Source organism: Protobothrops mucrosquamatus, unplaced genomic scaffold (genome assembly GCF_001527695.2).
Source record: "Protobothrops mucrosquamatus isolate PMUCROS unplaced genomic scaffold, P.Mucros_1.0 scaffold135, whole genome shotgun sequence".
NCBI classification, from domain to species: domain Eukaryota; kingdom Metazoa; phylum Chordata; class Lepidosauria; order Squamata; family Viperidae; genus Protobothrops; species Protobothrops mucrosquamatus.
This window is the reverse complement of record NW_015386502.1, coordinates 236148-257603: the sequence shown is the minus strand read 5'-3', so window position 1 is coordinate 257603 and position 21456 is coordinate 236148. Positions and strand designations below refer to the sequence as shown.

Genomic DNA, 21456 nt, shown 5'->3' with positions numbered 1-21456 from the left:
AACAATAATATAAACCTAAGACTACTACAATAAATTTTAACATAGAAAAATGAGTTCTAACTTTCCCCGGATACTTTAGTTTTAATATATGTATATGCTAACCCAACGTGCAATCCAAATAGCATAAACCTAATAAGCCAGTTTCCTAATTCCAGCCCCCCAATATAATTATAAATCTCAAGCATATCCCTAATCATAAGTATGGTAATACCAATATAAAGATTTACCCAACTCTCTTCCTCCAATACTCATTCCAAACCATAATACAAACCCATAATATAAACCTAGGACTACCACAAAACTAACCAACTTATCCAGTGTTAACACTGACAGTAAACATTACCATCAGACACAAAGAAGATTAACTTTAATCCTAATTTCACCCTTGCGTCAATACAAATGCTTAGCCTAGCATTTACTACATCGCTAATTCTCAGTGATAATCAATTTTTTCTTAAATAATTCATACAATATTCAAATAAGATTAAATGGCCAAACTAGATATAACTAGATAACCCATGACCCATTGGGTAAATGCTTCAGAGATACATCCTTACCTAAATAGAAAAACAGAATGACTGTGAGCGCGGGGGGCGGGGGGATCAGTGAGAGCAGCAGTAAGTTCAATCTTCCTATGGCTTCTGCACTGAGTTTCCTGGAGGGAAGCTGGCAGTCAGCATCAGAAATTACCATCCTTCCCTCCCTCCTTCCATTCATCCTTCCCTCCTTCCATCCTTTCCAGCATACAGGTAAGTGGCTACCGCCAGGTGTGGGAGGGAGCAAGGAAGTGTGTAGTGGCTGGTCAGAACAAGCACAGAGGGACTAGACCAAGGATCGGCAACCTTAAACACTCAAAGAGCCACTTGGACCCGTTTCCCAGAGAAAAGAAAACACTAGGAGCTGCAAAACTTTCGCGTGTGCACAAGGAGGGGGAGCTTGATTGAAAAGTTTAATTAAAAAGAAATAGAGGCTGCTGTGCATGAGTTCTCTATCTCTCTCTCTCTCTCTCCCTCCCTCTCTGTCCAATCTTCTGCTCACCTGGCAAGCTGGCTTCACGCTGTTCTCCGACAAGCTGACACACATTCTTATTGGGCTGGCTCTCTCCTGCCCTTGGTCTGCCAGTCCTCTTCCCCCACTCGGAGTGTGTGTGTGTGTGTGTGTGTGTGTGTGTGTGTGTGTGTGTGAGAGAGAGAGAGAGAGAGAGAGAGAGAGAGAGAGAGAGAGAGAGAGAGCTCAGCTTCCTGCTGAGATGCAGCAAAGGCAGGAGCCCCGCCCAATAAGCTTGTCAGCTTGTCCAAGAACAGCGTGAGGCCACTCTCCTTTTTACACACACACACATTCACACACACACACACACACACACACACACACACAGAGAGAGAGAGAGAGAGAGAGAGAGAGAGAGAGAGAGAGAGAGAGAGATAGAAGGGAAGCGCAAGTGCCTCTCTCTGTCTCTCTGCAAATGGCGGAGAAGGCTAGGCACCGCAGGAGAAGGCTCAAAGTGCCACATGTGGATCTGGAGCTGCGGGTTGCTGACCCGTGGACTAGACCATTTCTCCACTGACTTTCTCCCTGCAAGCTTCCCACAAGCAAAGTCTGCTAATGGACAGGTGAGAACATGCATAAGAGTGTCAGTAATCCTATACGTTTCTTTTGGCTTTCCCTTTGCCTTGTAAGAACCTGTCATAGAGCACTGAAAATGAGCAACATGGGATGACAGCAGCCACACAATAGCACTAAAGTGGCCAAAAATATGTATATCAAATATATCACAACAGCACTAAAGTGGCCAAAAAATATATATCAAATTTTATTCCCTTGGGAGTAGAGAGATCCAACAGTCTGTAAATTATCCCATTTGAAGTACCTTCCTTGACAAAGCTTTGACCTATGATGCAGATTTCATTTTTAATAGTTACAAATATCCAACAGAAATTAGAGTTTTAATAGTATACAGATAAGGAATAGACAGAGATATGGATATTTGTCTTACTTTATAGAGGTGTTCTGTCTCATGAAACCTAACAAACATGCTTCTCCCCTCAGCATCAAGATAGATGCCACCTTTTACTTTGAACCTTTCCTCATGTTCTTTTGTGTTCCCAACTGCCTCTTCCAAGTGCAGTTAGCCTTAGGGGAGAAGAAAAAGCTTTTGCTTAGAAACCTTGGGGCATGTGAAGATTCAGGCTGGATAAACAGGACCAGCCTTAAGCATTTTGTTGCTTGAGGCAAAGGACAAATGTCACATTCTACTTTCCAGATGGACAAAACAGATGGAGTGGCCACTTAATCCAACCTCAGTCAGGGCAATGGAAGAAGACTTTCTTTACAGCTAAAGGTAGCAGATCACTAAAAGCAGAGGGGAATTGCCAGGCAGATGCCCTCAACCAAAGGACATCTACCATCTGAGACAACTGATTAATTCTAGCAAACTCCTATAGATAAATATTACTGAAAAACTAAATATTTCTGTAACCTCCAGTCTTTCTATTTTATTCCTCTACCCAATTCCACAGCAACTTGGCATTTAAAAAGCAATGACAGGAAATCCATTACAAATGTTGATACGGTAGTGGGGAAAGCTGTTGGTCTTATCACTCATTGAAAAAAGAAAAAAAGCTCCCAACTCTGACTTATCTTGTAATACATAGGATAAAAGTCAGTCTCTGGTAGCAATATGCTTCTCATATATCAATAAAATGGGGCAATGTCTTCCTCATTGGAGTCAGTTATCTTTTCCAAGCCCTTTACCAGCTTTATTTCAATGAAATAAAGAAACATGTTGGATTTCTTTTGTCCCTGTGTTTTTACATTTCCCTCCTCATTTTTATTTGTTTAATTAATTGATTCATAGTCTTGGACCAAGAGAACAATAAAAACTTACATAAGTCCAATGACAAAAATAGCAATAGAATGAATCTGGGTACAAGAGGCAAAAAGAAAGGTAATGGAAACTTTATTGTTGTGAGCTGCCCAGAGTTGTGTTTTAAGAGGGAGAGGCCATAACAATTGTTTAAATAAATAAACACATTTTACACCAACAATAATTTGTTTCATGAGTAAGTATAGGAGTTGGTTCAATCTTATGAAATCCAGTGTCTTCTGATTACAATAGTGAACATTTTCATAATTTTTATGGAGAGCATAAATCGATTCAACAAGCAATGTAAATTCTATATATTCAGCTATATAGATAGGCAAATTATAGATTACAGGTTATTTTTTTAAAAAAAACTTGTTCACTGTGCTGGAGTGATGATTTTATTCAAAATTTATTATCTGTGCATATACCTTGAGTACTTTTGTTATCTTTCGGGCAGGAAAAAAATAAGAAAAATGATGTTGAAAATGGGAACTTGAAAAAAGAAGAAAACATGGCACAATCAGTCTCCAAGCAACAAAGTGAGTAATATAAACTGAGAGCTGGAAAAAAAAAGGTGTAGTGTGTTAATTATGCACGGACATGTAGATTTGTTGGCAATATCACAGAAGTGGTTGACACTGCTTTCTTTCTTGATCTTTTGTCAACTTCCTAGACTAGAACTAAAATCCTGAGATTTCTCAATAGTTTTGTACCTAAGTGCCGAATAGATTCTACTTAGTAGGGGTTTTTTTTTTATCAGCCAAGCTATAAAAGGTGTTCCATCTATTCTACCTATGTTGAACTGTTGCCGCATTAAGAACATAAAACACATAAGCAATGAGCTGCTGGATCAGACCCCTGGCCCATCTTTTCCACCAATCTGTTTTCACAGTGGCCAAGCAACTGCCTAGGTAATCCCGCTAGTCTCCCAGGTGACAACCTATGTAGGCCGTCACATTGTCATTAAGGTAATAGCTATTAATTCCCAAGACTTCCATTCATTAAGTAGTTATAAGTATAATTTTACAGAACCATTGGAGCTATTTATGCAGAATTTAATTATTTGAAAACACTAGCAGTTTAAAACTATGGAGATTGCATTATTGAAATAATGAACATTCCCTATTCAGTAAAGGATGAAGATTTTTAAAAGCAAAGGTATATTTTCCTATGTTACAAACATTTACTTCAGAGTTGTTTATTGCAGATCAATTCAAGCAAGCCTCTTATGATGATGGCAGTCCTTTGGTTTTTGGTATTTGGAGGGGGTTGTTTTATGGGGCTTGTCTTCTGATTGGTTGTATTCTCTTTTTTTGATTTTTGATATTTTCTTTTTACTTCTCTTTAATTGTAAACTGCCAAGAATAATTTGGAGCTGGAATATTTCAAAATGGAAATATTGAATTAAATATTAAATGTAATGAAACCTAAAATATTCTTATTTACATTATTATAATTTTATTTTAAGGCCTTTTTTGTGGAGGGGAGACAGAATGTGATTTTTCTTAATTATTTTCTTCTTTGTATTTATTTGGACAGTAAGTGTGCAATACCTTTCAAATCTTGTAAAGTTTTAGCATCCAGGAATATTGACATACATCTTTGTTTCCAGCCTTGAAAGTTTGCAGGCACATTTGATTATTAGTGAATACCTGGTTACATTTGTATCTCAAATCACATGAGATGCTGTGGAATAATCCACATTTGAAACTAGCAAAGATGTTTTGGTGGGAATATTTGGGTTAAACCAGAAATAAACTATTTAAATCAATTGATTTCTAGTGGTCGTTTTAAAGTTTTTTAAGAAATTGTGTGTTGTCTATAGCCTATCTACAATATTTGCTTTGCAATATATATATTTGAAGCATGTATTAATTAAACAATATGGTTCAGATAGTCTAGCAGTCTGAAATCCCTATAGTTTGACTTCCTGACAAAATGCCATACTTGAACAGAATCATCAACTAGATTTTAAGGAATAATAAAAAGCAAAATGAAAGCTAGTCATAAATCTGAATTGTGGAATGAAAAGTTGGAATATCCAATTTTGGAGTTTACAGATATGAAATACATTTCTTGTGATTTAAAAAATAAAATTAATTCATCAGAAAATATTTCATGTTTCTTGGACCTTAAAAATGTATAAAAGTGATGGTCTTTTTATGTTGGTGTTACAAGAAATATGAAGGTTCTAAAAAATAAATGTATTGTTGACTTGGATTCCAATTACTACAATTAAGTACCTATTTCTGAAATATTAGAGTATAGTATTATATTTTTAATGTAATATTAAGCTACTTTCCTAAAATATAGAAACTATTATCGCACAGATTCTTGGCTTTCTAAAAATTAGGACATGGAAAAGAAGATAATTTTATATAACTAGAAAGAAATTTATTGTCTTGATTTTTTTTTAAAGGATTTAGGATACAAGTTTGTTATCTATTTTTGAATAGTCTTTTGTCCTAAAATAGAGAAGGTGATGTAATGTGTTCCTATATGATTTAGATTAAGGATAAGATTAAGGATTTTTTAAAAAAATTTAATATCTATATATTATCTAGATTTTTTTCCTATTAATTAGAATTTAGGCAAGCTGGCTTTTGTTTGTTATTTTTTGTTAGATTATATTTATTCATTCATTTTTTATTTGTTTTGGTCAGGTTTGATTCATTTGAATCACTAAATTTTTTCTGTTTTGTTTTCTTTTTTACTTTATAATCTTTATAATTCTTCCTCTTGGTCTTGTAGGGTTTTTTCCTTTATTTTCTTTTTGATGTTTCACCATTAAGGGTATTTTTAAAAAATAAAAAGTAACCAAACAAGTAAAAAGGCTTTTAGGGAGAGGAAAATGTTGGATGTTCTACCCTGTGTAACAGCAGAAAGTTAATACCATGGAGCACAAAATATGTAAGGCTCTAGCTAAAAAAAAATATGGAAAACAGAAGGTATCATCCAATGAAATAATATGGTTGACTAAAGAAGTGTAGTCTATTTCTGATCTTCATGAATTTGTATGGAAAGATGAAGCAGATTGGAAGGTGTATTCTATATTAGCCTACACAACAATACATGTACAACAGTTTTTCCACTGCATATCAATCCTATTTAATTAGAAGGGCCCTGAACCTTTTAGGGACTCATAAAATAGGGAGGCAGTATCCATGCAACTAGAACACTATAATTGCTGAAATACAATATAAAATGACTTAGAAGGAAAAGAAGGTTATTATGCTAATATTCTTGAGCAGCTGAAAAGCATGAACATGCTTATGCTATATAGCTACATTGTCCCTGAAATGACCTTGTGGTTAGAAAAATTGTTCTTAAGGCAATTAAAATGAGCACAACTCTGCTACAAACATTTCACATATACTAAGCCTATTTTCTGAAAACCACATCAAAAATGGTCTTATATAGAAGATATTACAATGACAGTCATTGAATAGAACAATGTTTGATTGAATCTACCTATATAACAACAAATTGAAGGAGTGAATATTTATCATGATGTGTGCTACTACGTTCCAGTGAGCAAGCACTGGTATTATAGAATTCAGGCCAGAAACAACAAGTACCAGGGATATTGCTTGTCCAGATTTCATGCCGTCTTCAATAAAATGAATTGACAATCTCCACAAAGCAGACCAGCCTTGATATTCATTAAAAGATAAAAGGACATGAAAGTAAGAGCATTATATGTTTGATCAATAATCCCATTTCTTTCTTCTCCTTAAAGGAAAGCCCTTAAGATAAACAAATCAAAACTGTAGAGAAGTATAAGGAGATATTTGTTGTCCCAGGAAGACAAATGTTAAACCATAACGGGTTTCAATTTGTAGCCTTGAAGGATGCACCAGCTGAGTCAAAACTATTCCAAATATTGTTGAAAATCTCAATATTGGCGGAAGGGGAGGATTGTGGCTATTTTGAGGGAGTTTCACCTCTAAGCTTCTTTTTTGTTGCTGGAAACTGTAAAGATTGAATGGGTCTAAATGAAATTATTATTTAGAAGCCAGAATAATTTCATGTGAATGACCATACCATCAAACAAAGCAGGAATGTGTATCTTTTGTGTGATAAAGTCATGACTCACATGATGTCATTACTACCCTCAGAGATGTCATGGATCTGAACACCTTTTTATACTGCTGTAATATTGTAAATGAAGACATAACAAACTTGGCTAGAGACAAAGAATTAGAGTAATTGTTCAACATTATCATCCTTTAGCCAACTTGATGTGAAACTGGGGGAATCGGTTAAAAAGTCAATGGAGTAACAGCTGTGGCCTCTTTAAGACTTTCACAGAATTTCTAAGCACAATAAAAATACATTAGTGATAGAGCTCTTTCTTGGACTGTTTTACAAAGACAGTCCTTGAGAACATGACTTATTTGATTTAAAAAAAAACAATGAGAGATTAATTAGAAAATCCAACCTGACAACTGACAACTGAAAATTAGATCTACCAGACCATCTCCATACTGACCTAACTTTTTTCAAGAAGAAACTGCTGCTAATTATGTAGATGTGAAAATTAAAGCAATAACTAACAGATATTTTCTGTTTAATGTCAGATAATGGACACAGCAATTACAAATTGCAAATTTTGGTGGCCTGGCCGCTGTCTTTTCAAAGAAGTGAGAGTAGCCTCTGGTGTCCAATTAAGCTACACCATTGTCTGCTTGCAGCCAGTTCAAAATATGAAAGTGTTAGCATTTTGAAAGAAAGTCACATCGACAACCAAGAAAATCTGTTTTGGGGTCAACTAACCAAACAAGTAATTATAGTTATGACTGATAAGTACTCTCTTAGAAGGTATTTACAATAAAAATAATTTTAAGTATTCTAACATGGGGAATAGGAGTCGACAGAGTCATTTCAGCTCAGTTCTTTAGATGGAAATGATGTAAAAGCACACATAAAACTGGCAAAAACATGAAAGATAGATCTCTTTTAGTTAATTAGAAGAAATATATGGAAGCCATATTTTATTTGCATTTCATCTGTCTTCAGACCAAGAATGCAGGGTTCCAGGTTTTTTTTTTATTAAGATAGGAGACTTGAGAAGAGAATTTCATTTTGTCAGAGCCCAGCCACCTAGTCAATATATGTAGTACACATGTGACAAAATGATAGAATAAGTCACAGACAAAATTTCTTTCACTTCTTTGATACTGCTATGTTCTAAATATTTTCTTTCATGTGATGAACTATTCAAAGGCTGCTACAAAGATTGTAGGACTGACAGGCAATAGCCAATCCCTTACCTGCTTGGACAATGCCACTGCTGGTTGGTTACCTGTCAAACAGAGCACAATGATCCAGATGAGGAGGAAGGATCCAGACTATGTTCTTACTCCTAAAACCAACATGATTTTTTAAGGCAGCAAGATGAATTTTGACCCAGATAAATAATAAGCCATATTCTATATCTGTGTGCACTGATTTAGTAACAACAGATCAAACAGTGATCTGACTTGTAAACAATACATCTACAGTATATATAAATAAAAATGTAAATGTTTGTTTGTTCAAAATCTCAAATCTCCAAAAGTTCTTCACTGATTGCTTTGAAATTTTGACACAACATTGCATTCGAATACGCACGTGTTTTTATATACCTATATTATATATATGTTACACCTGTGACAGGTAAAAACATGCTTTTTGTGAAAAACAGCGCCATCTGTTGGACGTAAAAGCAACACACGCTTTTACCAGACTGAGCCACAGCAATGCGTGGCTGGGTACAGCTAGTTTATAATAAAAGTATATCAAAGCCTGTTCATATTCATTTCATTCAACCCAAGTAAAGGAATAGCTACTGAACAGGTTTACTATTGAAGTAAACCATAATATTTGATAGAATGTGGCTCTTGCCTGTGATATCTCATTGTTTAATTTTGCAAAAGCCACACTTTCTGACATGTAATAAATAAATATCAAAGTGTTTAGAAAGGGTACTTCAATGGCCCATAAAACACTTCTAGCAGCCATAAAACATTGTGCCGGCACATTATTTCATTATGCATGCTTGGCAAATGGTTCACATTTATGACTGGTTATGTAGGGCCCTGTGATCATGTGATTGGCATTTACAATCTTTTCTGCCAGTTTCCCCAGAAAGTCAATAGGTAAATGGCAGAGAAAGTTGCATGCAGAAGGGATGGAGAGGTGCTGAAATCCTTCTGCAGGCTGCAGGAATAGAGCTTGAATCCTGAAGATTCTGTCCACGAGAAGCTGAAATCACTTAACAGGCAGCTCTTTCACTTCATCCACTTAAAGACCCTAGAGATCACTTAATGACAGCAACCCGTAGTGCTGGGATTACAGTCACTGAGTGAGGCAGTCACATGGGCATCTTGCTTAACAACTGCTTCATTCAACCCCGAGACATCAGTCCCAACTGTGGTCCTTAAGCAAGGACCACCTGTAAACTGGAAATTCCCACAGTATTTTTCCAACAATATGATATAGAAAGATGTTGAGAATATTTTGAAAGAAAATGTCATCTAACCATTCAGGCCATTTATACTGATTGTTTCACTATACATAAAATCTTGTTAAAAATAAGCAAGAATTTACAAGTAAAATTTTGAAATTAAGGAAATGAAGCATCTGAGAGTCACTTATATGATGAATGCTAACATGTTTTATCTTTTTGGAGCAAAATAGTGATCGAGTCAAAAAAGAAATTTCTATTCAGATTTAGCAAGTATATTAATCTAAAATGAAATATTGATACAGGATCCTATACTGAAATATATTCTAAGGTGTTTTTTCTCATGCAATTTATACTTTCTTCAAATTTATTATATGAAATACCTGAAGTACTGTATAGTTTTCTAGTTTTATCACTTTGGGCTAAATATAGGTGATTGGATATAAGGACATAATTTTCTACACCAAAGGAATGCCTGAGCAATTTTGATTTTATTTTTTTGCCATTTTATAAAATAAACATGTGCATTAAATACTCAATTACCAATGTTCACATATACAAAATAAGTATTTGATTTAGAAGTGGAAAGAAAATGTAATTGCTGTAATTAAAGACTCTAATATTACTTCTGAAAAATATGGTGGCTTGCTATTGATTTGCTTTCAGACCAAATGTGAAATCCTGTAATTACTTTTAAAGGCCTTCACAACTTGGATCTGAGTCGTGTAAGACATTGCTTTCTTCTGCATGATCTGCTACATTCATTAAGGCAGATGTTCTCAATCCTCCAGGAACTCATAAACAACTGGGATGGGAAAGATTGAAATTTTTTCTTAAAGCTAATCAAATTTGCACAGGCAAAGTAGAAACGTTATCAAAAATTATTCCTTTGTTGCCTTAGGAGGCCCAGTTAGGCTTGGGCAAGCAAAGCAGAACCAAGAATAGATTTTTTTATGGCAATCGTCCTTTGTTTTTGCTAGTCTGATCAGCTTTAAGAAATATTATAGTCAAAATTGGAACGCTGTCAAAACTTGATGCCAATTTATCTAAATAATCCCAATGAGTGAAATGCAAAACTTGGTCTGCTTAGAATTTCCCTTTTGCTGCTCTAGCACATCAGAATAGCTGAAGCTTTTGTATTTGATGGGATGGTGGGGAAACATAAAGACGGACTTTAATTATGTAAAGTAATTTTCCCGATTCTCCCCCTCTCAACATGACTTCAGAAACAGGCTCTTAATTAAGACGGCTGTGCCAGTGGGCCTCGTCATCTCAGAGGATGAGAAGAAAGTGATTCAGAATCTTAGAACATGTGAGGTGCAAATGATGGGATTTAGAAAGAAGCAGCAAGAAGAAAGTGCTCAGTTCCGCTTAGACTGAATGAGATTGGGGATGAGGGATCTTTGGTGTTCTCTGAGCTTGGTTGTTTTCTTGCAGATGTTTCATTTATCCATGGAACATTTTACCTAGTTTGGGTAATGAAACGTCTGCAAGAAACAAACCAAGCTCAGAGAGTACCAAGGACCCCTCATTTCAACCCTGACTTACAAATATTCTCCTTTATTAATATTGGGGGTGCCATCATAGCATTGCATCATTGCAACTTCTATAAATTGTTGTATTTTTACAACATGGAATATCTGTGTCAGGGACCATAGTAACTTGGCTGACTCTGATGGATAGTCACTTTGACTTGAAGGGCATTGCCAGTGCTTCTCTGCCTCAAAAATCAAGTTTCTTTGATTCAAAAAAAGATTGAATAAAGGGCTGAAGAGATTACTGTAATGTTAAGGAGGGAAGAGGGATAATGAGTTGGTTGTGATTGCTGTAAAGAAAGAGGGAAGTCACTTCTTTAACTTTTTTCTTAAACTGCATTCTTTTTTCTTGATATATTTAAGTTATGATTTTAAAAAAATAATTAAAAAAAGAAATCTCTTGGATTGGTCTGTAGTGAAAAATATCAAAGAAATGGTCTCCAGCCTTCTGAGGCCTCCAAGTCAAGAAAAGAGCAAGAGAGATAGCATTAAATTCCAACATAAACTTTGTCCTAGCCTACTTTTTTTTTTTAGATGTCAAGGAGGAAAGCAGTGGAAAACTTGATTGTAAAATCTGTAGTCTCTAGTAGTCCTTCATAGGAAAACCTGCTTTTCTTGCATGCTTTCCTGCCTGGACTAGGAAAATAAAAGTTATTCCAAAGATGCATTCAGCCATTGTAAAATTGACAGTTTCCAAAAACTCCTAAGAGACACATTATTCAAATAAATTCTGTGAGGTGTGAGAGGCTTATCAAATTATTTTTAGAACAGGTAGGACAATACAGTAGATGCTCAAAAAGCTTCAGCCTTTCTTAATCTCCGGAATTCAAAGGCATAAAGCAATACTGACATGTAATTTGAAAGAACTGCAGCATAGCCTCCTTTAAAAAAAATTCTAACATATTATTTGTTTCAAACCAATGTTTGTTTGGACTGGGCACCATCTCAAATAACTCCAGTATGAACAACAGGAATGAACATAAGATTAATTAAGTCCTATGAATCTAAAAGTCTTATTTATGACACGATTGTTTCTTATAATCCCAAGCAAATTAAAAATCACAGTTTACAATAAAGGGTGCAGATTTATGCATTAAGAATACACTGCCAATACACTTCCCTATAATCATTTTGCTTTAAGATTATACTGTATCTCCTTTATGCAGTGCATTACACTGTATACAGCAACTGATGCTTTATAGGAATACAGATGAAATAGCAACTAAGAGGAACTAGAAAAATTAATTATTGCAGAATAGCTAAATGTCATTCAAAGGACATTTTCTCAATAATTCAGTTAAATACTCTCTTCCTCAAATTTGCATTTTACACCTACATTATCATCTGCATTGTTTAAAGCTACTGTAGAAATAATGAGTTGAAAGAAAACTAGTAACAAATACATAACAAGCAAATACAAATCACAGATAAAGGACAGGGAAAGAGAAAATACTAAAACTTTAGCAGTATATGTGATCTTAAGGAGAAACATAAACATTTTAAATATTGGGAATTCTATTCAGAATGACATTTGTACCAATGAAAATAACTCTTAGAAAAAATACTGTTAAGATAGCTAATAAATGCTGATGACATTTGAATAATGTATACTCTTAACCTACTTGGAAAGAAAGAACAACCAAGAAACAAATAAACCAGGGTCTTCAAATTTTTCCCTTTTATGACTAGTGGATTTCAACTCCCAGAATTCCTCAGCCAGGCACACTGGCTGAGGAATTCTGGGAGTTGAAGTCCACAAGTCATAAAAGGGCCAAGTTTGAAGACCCCTAAAATAAAGAATGTGGTAAATTTACAAAGAGTGCAGAGAAGAGCGACAAAGATGAATAAGGGGTCTATGATGAATGACTGAGGGAACTAGATATGTCTAATATAATGAAGAAAAGGATTAGGGATGACATGATAGCAGTCTTCCAATACTTGAGGGGCTGTCACAGAGAACAGGGGGTCAACCTATTTTCCCAAGCACCTGAAGACATGAGAAGAAGTAATGGGTGGAAGGTCATAAATAAGAGGTCCAACCTAGAACTACAGACAGTTTGACATGCTGTTGATCCATGCACTACAATTCTCTTTTCCTTCTGTGCTATTATTGGTTGAACATTTTTTTAATTCTTTGAAACTATGGATCAACTGATTAACCCCTAGGTGGCAGCAAAGAATTACAATTTATATGGCTCTTAGCTACCATCTAGTGATTATTCAGATTGTGCAGCTATTAAATAAGTGATGCTGATGAGCTGGATTTTGAGAAAAAAATCAAGCCATGGGGATAAATATGGAAGGGGTAAACTTACTTTAAGAACATAATATAAGAAAAGAAAATGGTGTGCTGACACTCCTGGGAACAACGGTCATCAAGAAAAGAATTTGTCATTTTGAATTCAGTTTCAATTATAAGTATTAAGACTAGTCAATTTAGGGCTTTACACTCAATGACACATTTTACCAACCCATTTACAAAAGAAATAAAGTGTGAAAATCAGGATTCCTGATCACTTTCAGAGGAAGATTGAGAGGTAGGAGAACAACTCAAAGAATGATTGAAATGTGGAGTGTCCTATAAAGACCAGAGGAATCAATCTGAACCATCAGATTGAGGATAAAGAAGTTGTTATTTCAGGCTGCACATCAATAAACCCTACTCTTTCCACAAAACTTTGAAGGTAAATTAAGAGGCAAAATAGCACTTCCAAAACTAAGCACCAAAACCTACTTTTAATTCTCAGCTGTGAGTGGGTGATGAGATATATGTGGTAGCATGCACATATTTCCTCTGGAAATAATTAGCAGACCATCCTCATATCTAGGCAAAGAAGTGTGCCTACAGAGTTGGAACCTGGATTTCATCTAATCCAGCCCTCTGCAGAGTATAGTATATAATGCAGATTATATAAAGCAGAGCATATAATGCAGGCTACAACTGCATCACTTCTGACATATGATTATGGAGTTAATGTTTAATAAATCTTTAATAAGTGAAGGGAATCCATTACCTCCCAAGATAGTTTGTCTCATTGTCAAAAAAATCTCACTCTTAGAAACATTGATTGAAGTTGACATAAAACCTACTATGCTTCAGTTTCCATCAATTATTTTATCCCTTTCTCCTGGAGGAAACTAAATATGTCCATCCATATTCTGCTTACATATGTGAGAGAATGGGATGTAATGTAGATAGAAATAGATTTCCAGAATGGAGGGAGTTCATGCCAGAGGAATAAGAGGCAACTCAGCTCAGATATTATTATATGTGAAAGAAGGATGGTAAAGACAGCCTCTCCCTAAAAGTTTACAGAGTATTTTGTAAATGCAGATACTGTAGTACAGTCGTCAGTTTGGCAACATATTGTCTATAGGTGTGAAAACAATAAAGAACTCAGCTTGGAAGAATCACCATGTGTTATTCTGGTTTTGGGCCTGACACACACAGAGAGATTTATAATCTCTATTTTTTAAAAAAAAATGCAGCTCCACCTTTGGTTCCTCTTTTGAAATATTTATTCTACACTAGCTGTACCCGGCCACGCATTGCTGTGGCTCAGTCTGGTTAAATGGAAAAGAAAGAAAAGAGAAAGCGCATGTTTGTAATATGTTTAATTTCACAATGCTTGTGGGTATACAATATTTTTTGTTGTTCCATTGTCTGTGCAGATATAGAGATTGTCTGGTTTGCTTTTACGTCCAACAGATGGCGCTGTTTTTCAAAAAAAGCATGTTTTACCTGTCACAGGTGTGTCATCTATATAATAGTAGGTATATAAAAACACACGCGTATTCAAATGCAACGTTGTGTCAAAATTTCAAAGCAATCGGTGAAGAACTTTCGGAGATTTAAGATTTTGAACAAACGAACATTTACATTTTTATTTATATAAGATTAACTGTGAATGACAGGCATTTGTAGGAAGCAAATGGGGGAGAAGGAATTCAGTTGTTGTGGGAAGAAAAGGCAACAAAGTCTATAACTGACTTGGTATAAATCTGCCTGGGAATTTCTCTTCTCACTTTCAAGATTATGTTTTTAATCACTGATTAGTTTTCAAGATCCTTTGTGAAATATGTATGGTTCTCATTTCTTGGGTTTCCCAGCTCCATGGGGCTTGCCAATATTGGAGTATAAAGCTTATGGAAAACAAAAACCAATTTTTCCCTCCATATGCGTCATGATACAAGGACTACAGATACTTCTCTCTGAGCATCGACCATGCAGAAAAAAAGAGTTATTGTGAGTTGATTTATCAGCATTCAGTACTACCTTCCTCTATCATTATGTTCTCAGCTTCTACCATTTTTCAGCAGAGGATCTTGTTCCAAGGACTTGACCTGGAACAGTTCTTTGACCAGCTGCCTGAAGTTTTTTTTAAAAAAAAATTGGTGAACCTTCTCTGTCACCCTCAGGAAAACTCCACAACAATAATCTGTCATTACCCCTCAAAATATTCTTCTTTTTGCTTTTGTTTTTTGCTTATTTAGATTTTGTCCTAAAGCTGTTGGCTCATTTGAAATGCTAAGTACAAACATATAGGTTACCTTCTTTAATCCAGTACTCCCAATTCTAAACCTACACTAGAAATGGCAGAGGATAATGCAAAGAGTATTCCGACATATCAGGAGCTCCCTAGATTGAAAAACTCTAGAAGAGACAAGCAACAAATGTTTAGTATCTGCAATATCTAATGCTGTTATTTGTGTGTTTAAGTTATTCTTCTAGCTATATTTTCCCTGTTGCTGTTGTTCTTTGGTTTTTAAGACTTAATGTTCTGAGTGCAAGAACATGCATGCATAATAGATATTATTAATTATTTGATTCTAGATGAAGGAAGAACTCCAGAACGAGGACCTGAGCTTTCTAAGGCTGAACAACCAATGGCATCAAAGGAACTAACTCAGAAGGATGAGGCACAGCCAGACAGGGGGAAGGGAGAGACCACAGTGTGAGTAGCAAAAATGATGGCACTTCATTCATAAAAAATTTCCGTACCTAAACAGAGAATCAGAATGACCAAGGGCAAAAAAGTAGTCAAAATGGAAGCCTCTTCCAACTTCCTGCTAACTTGACTGGGGCTGACCAACCATGGCAGTCGATGGTGAGACTGCTCCACCTATAAAGGCCTAGCAACTCTGGAAAGATCACAACTTTACTAAATTTCAATCTTATGAGAGTTATGGATACCAGATTTTGGGATGCATTCTGTAAGTTAGCCCATTTGAGGTACATTGGTTCAAAAATTGTTGCTCTGTGATAAACTGTTTCACCCAGTTAAAGGTTACAGACATAAGAGTTTTAGTAGTATATAAGTAGTATATTCTATCTATCTATCTATCTATCTATCTATCTATCTATCTATCTATCTATCTATCTATCTATCTATCTATCCTATCCTATCCTATCCTATCCTATCCTATCTGGTGCATGTGTGTGTGTGTGTGTGTGTAACGTTATCAAGGATTCGGGTCTTTTCCCATGTAAGATTGAGAGTATCTTGGTGACGTTTCGACGAGGTCCCATGAGGAAAGCTGGAAGATGGTGTGTCCTCATGGGACCTCATCGAAACGTCACCAAGATACTCTCAATCTTACACGGGAAAAGACCCGAATACGCCAAGACCTGCATACCTGTACCTGTGAAAATCTACGAAAATAAATATATATATATTTGTGTTTGTGTGTGTTTATATACACTAGCTGGTGCTACTAGTGTTATGATAACTAGTACTCAAATATATACCAGTTCTCAACCTCTGCTTATGACTTTATATAAACTCCAAAGAAAATGTTGCCTTTTTTTACCATTATCATCATAGGATGAAAAAAAACTCAATTTGTTATCTTGTCAAATGACTCACTCAACTTGTAATAGACAGAGTGATCACCTCAGAATAGCCTTGCACTCCATTAAAGAGGAAAAAATGACCCACTTTTGGCTTCCATCTCAGTATTTCACTGTTTTAAATACACAAAAATACATTGTGTTAGGCATTGGCAAATAGCAGCAGACATAGCTACAATTTGCCTGGTCACATCTGTCAGCTCTAAAAGTGGTTTGGCATTTGTGAATGGCCTGTGTACTGAAAAAAATGTTGATTGAGCAAATGAAAGTCTTTTAATGTCAATTTCCTAATAATTTAAATTAAGATTCACTGAGTCAGGCTTGTCTAGCAACCTGTTTTTTTCCCCTTCTATCCTCTAATAACAGTACAATCATATCCCTATTAATAGCTTTTCAGGATATCTATATTTTGTCACTGGCAGCTTTTGAGTGATGCGTACATAAATTTTGTTCAAAGTAAGAAGAACAAGATTAGCAGATCATTTTGTCAGTACATATTAATAAGCATCTAATCTCAGGAAATTAATCCAAAAAAGGCTCCTCTACTAGCACAATAATTACTCTGACATTACACCAAGAGATTGTACAATGATAAAGGTATATATAAGACAGGGAAAGACAGGGAGAGAGAACTTGTGCCATACATTTAAACAGGATGTGAATCACATTGAGAAAAAGAATGTATATGATGTAATTTTAATGAAAATAGTAAAAACAATTATATTCATTTATTTATTTTCTTACTTAATTTATAAACAAATTATACACTTATAGTCACTCTTCATAGCACAGAAAGAGTGGGAAAAAACAATGCAATCATGCAAACATTGATAAGTTGCAATATTAAGCTATAAAATTCAGATCAGATATTCTGATTCAACTTACTGGTTCAAATTTATACATATTATAGATCTTCCAGCACTGTATTGTAAATATAAGAGGGAAAAGTGTATATAACATAGTATAGTATACAAAAAATCAGATAGAGCATTTTTAAGTCAGTACTAAAAAAAAGTTACTGAATGAAAACTTGGTGATATAAATTCTAGGGCTAATAAAAATATTTCTACATGAAGCAAATAGTTATACTATGTTGCATACAGCAATGTGACAACCATCAAGATGGATAGCTTCAAAAAGGAATTACACAGAACATACATAACACCATACTATATATGAACACCAACTAGCTGTCCAAAGACAGGATGAAACCTTAATCTCACAACACATGGACAGTTTCAACTGGGAAACTATTCACATCATAGACCAAGCCAAACTCAAAAATTCTAGAGAATTCCTGGAAGCTTGGCATTCAGACAAATCAGCCATCAATAGACACATAGATATAAATTACATTCATACACCATTCAAAAGAGGCAATAAAAAAACCTAGAAAGGAAACAAAAATATTGTAGCATATCAACAACCCATACTCAGATAAGCAGGGATCATCACCAGACAAACAATCACCAGGCAAACTTTTTGAAGCAAACAATCAAGAACACTATAGTGATTATACAATTTCATAGAAATAAAATGATCTGTTGTTCCTGTCCCAAGTAGAAAAGTGGATAAGTAATCATTATGTCTATGCATTCTCTGGTACTGGAAATTTTCTAACTACCAGTTCTTGGGGAAAGTCTCATGTAGTAGTGAATGATGAAAGAGCAACTATGGGCAGCCACTTGCTGGAAGCAACCTGGATTACAAAGAGAGGATAGGTGATGGTACTTGCAGGAAATTGACAATAGGCTGCATTCAGCCTGCTACTAACTTACTTATTAATTTGCAATTCCCCCCTCTCTTTGCTGATTAAGCAGAGAGTCTGCAGAAATAATAAAACACATAAAACAACCCACTAAAACCATTATTCAGGAAAATAATTCTGTTTCATAAATGAGTTCTTGTGATGCTAACATTAAACTACTGATGTGGAATAATGGTTTGAATCATTTGTCTTCATTATTTTTTACTGTATTTATTTTTATATGTGTGGATGATTACTTGTTCATTTGGTCCCTTGCAGACATTGGCCACCTTCAGCTCCTGAAGGGAAAGGGAAGGGAATATTAATCTAATCACATAATAGCTTAAGGAACATTAAGGAAATGCATTCTCTATAATAAATTATACTTATTTTGCAACTGGAGGCATTAGGTTTGGGGCCGACTACCAAAAAATATTGAAATCTGTAGAAGAACATATCTGTTTCTTTTTCAAAATTCATGAATCATAAAACATAGGAGAAGAAACTCAGGACATCAATGATATCAATGAGATACTGCCTCAGCAAGGAACAGGTTGAAAGGCTACCTATATGTCCTGACCTATTTAGTCACAGGATTAAATTGCTAGAAGAATTTTCTTGGGTTGTTTCTTGAGCCGGATTACAAATAAACACAAGAAGCAGTTGCTGGAAGTAGAGTAGTTTATTCAGCCATCCACAAACAATTGTTGAAGGTAGCCTACAATATTAGGGATGCACTATTAGAGGTATATATTATGGCAAGTGGGCTTTGATCCTTAGATATGCAGATTGATGTTCCTGCCCTAGGATTTGATTGTGAGGTGTATGTTTAGATGTGTTAGGATTGTTTCCCTGAGAATGTGTTAAGACTGGGAAGAACCTTCCTAGGTGTGGATTATTATGAGGGAGTCTGGAATCTTCCCTTATCTTCTAAGAGTGTTAGGACTGTATGTTTATTCAAGGGATGGAAGTTACTAAAGGAGGCCGGGTGCAAATCAAAGGCTTTTAACTTCCAATGTTCTTTTCTATGTTCTCTTCTATTTAAATTCTAACAGTATATCACAAAAAGTTATGAAATAAACACAAAAACTTTATATGTCACATTACTCCCCTTTTCAATTACTATTAATTCATACTAACACAGCTATTATGTATACAATATAACTTTCTTCAGGATTTTTTTTTAAAAAAAATGTCCTTAGGGAATTAAACTCCTTAAAGATGAACGATCTTCAAAGCTTCAGAGTTATTTTCTGTATAACTGAGCCAAATGAAAATCACGTTTTTCAAGCGAATCCAAACTTCAAAAGTTCAAATATAGCAGGATATAGTTGATATCTCCCAAATATAAAAATAGAAAATTGGAACAGAATCTGTCTATGAAAATCTTTGGCTTATCTGGCCCAATTTAGCATAATTTATTTGAGTTATTTAGGCTCAATTACAGTAAACTGGCTGATTGGTTGGTTGGAAAACCTGAAGCAATCATTTTAAATCAGTTACAAAACTTGTTAATTTGCAACAAAGCTTGCACTGATAGTTTTTGAGCTGCAATATGTCATACTCACCTTAGCTCCCATTTCATATTGGAACTAGCAATCAAAATCCTATGCATTTCAACTCAGAAATAATTTCCGTTATAAAACCACAAAAAGTCTATGTTTATAATAACTGGAATAGCTACATTGCATTTCTTTCTCTTTTTATTTCTTCTTTCATTCCCTTCCTCTATTGATTATTTCATTGTAAGCCTTCCCTATTGTATTCATAGCACAATATCTACAGTTTCAGAGGAAATTTTTAGTTTCTCAGGAACTAAAATAAAGAATAGACAGCACCTTTGTTGATCATTTTTTCATGATCAGTTTAGTTCAATTGGGCAACGCAACTCATCAGAACTGATGGATACATCTGTTTACTTTGTAACTGGGGCATCAGCTTTGTCACCACTTTAGACTCCCTACTCCATCTAACTTTTTATGCTTTTTTTTCCAGAAATTAAAATAGTCTAAAGAAAAACTAGCATGTTGTGAGAGCTTATTTTTGATATTGGAAATAGTATGATGAATCATAATAGGAGCCATTAGTTGCTTCATTCTCCATGAATTTGCCTAACCCCTTGACTTCACTACTTTTCCAATCAAAACTGCAGCTGAAAAATTCTAGAAAAATATTCAAGAACCCAAGAAATAATTTAAAATTGTACAGCCTTTTAACATTAATATTTTACCAATTTATAAAGGACTGCACTGGAAAAGGTATAATATAGGTGGTACCTGGCTCAATCGTAAGAGGGATCTTGGAGTCCTAGTGGACAATCTCTTAAATATGGGACTGGAGGCTAAATTATATAAAGAATAGTTGCTGGAATTGGATATCTCTAGCTTAATGAAAAGAAGGTCTATGGGTGACATGATAGCAGTGTTCCAATATCTAAAGTATTTTTGGAAGAGTGCTCAGCCCATTGATATTCATTAAACAGTCTCCCTCCTTCTCCAATTTCCCACAATTCTCCTAATAGCTTTATCTTCCATTAGATTGGCTCTTCTTCCTTATCCTCAAGAGTGTTCTGAGATCTTGACAGGTAAGATATCTTTTCCGTTTTTGGTAATATCACTACGTCTTCTAATTCTTCATTTGACTGAGTCTGTTTGTTAATTCTTTCCTATAGGTCCTCCATCTTTGGATCTGTTTCCTCTAATTTTCTTTCAATTTTCTGGGTTACTAATTCCTCCTTTATAGTCATTTTCTCAATTTGTGGAATTAGATTAGAAAAGTGTTCTTTTATCTCCTTTGTGTTGTTTTTAGTCTCATCATGAGCTAAGGCAATTGTCTCTTGTATTAATTTTAACATAGAAAGAATTTCCTTCTGAGCTTTGTCAACATTTTCTTGTTGATATGTCAAGCTAGGGACTTTGGAGATAAGTGTTAGAGATGATTTAAAGCTGAGTATGGAAGATCCATTTTGTTTTTATATGTGGTCTCTATAGTCCAATCTATTTAGTGATTTAA

At 35.0% G+C, this 21456-nt stretch overlaps 1 protein-coding gene across 1 annotated transcript in view; it reads left to right on the top strand.

The window, feature by feature from the left end:
* The window catches only part of CNGB3 (cyclic nucleotide gated channel beta 3), a 60967-nt gene that overhangs the window by 4417 nt on the left and 35094 nt on the right, over positions 1-21456 (top strand). The window contains exons 3-4 of the mRNA XM_029283558.1: positions 3321-3402; positions 15681-15801. Of these exons, the coding sequence (XP_029139391.1) occupies positions 3321-3402; positions 15681-15801 (203 nt within the window). The remainder of the gene's footprint in view (positions 1-3320; positions 3403-15680; positions 15802-21456) is intronic.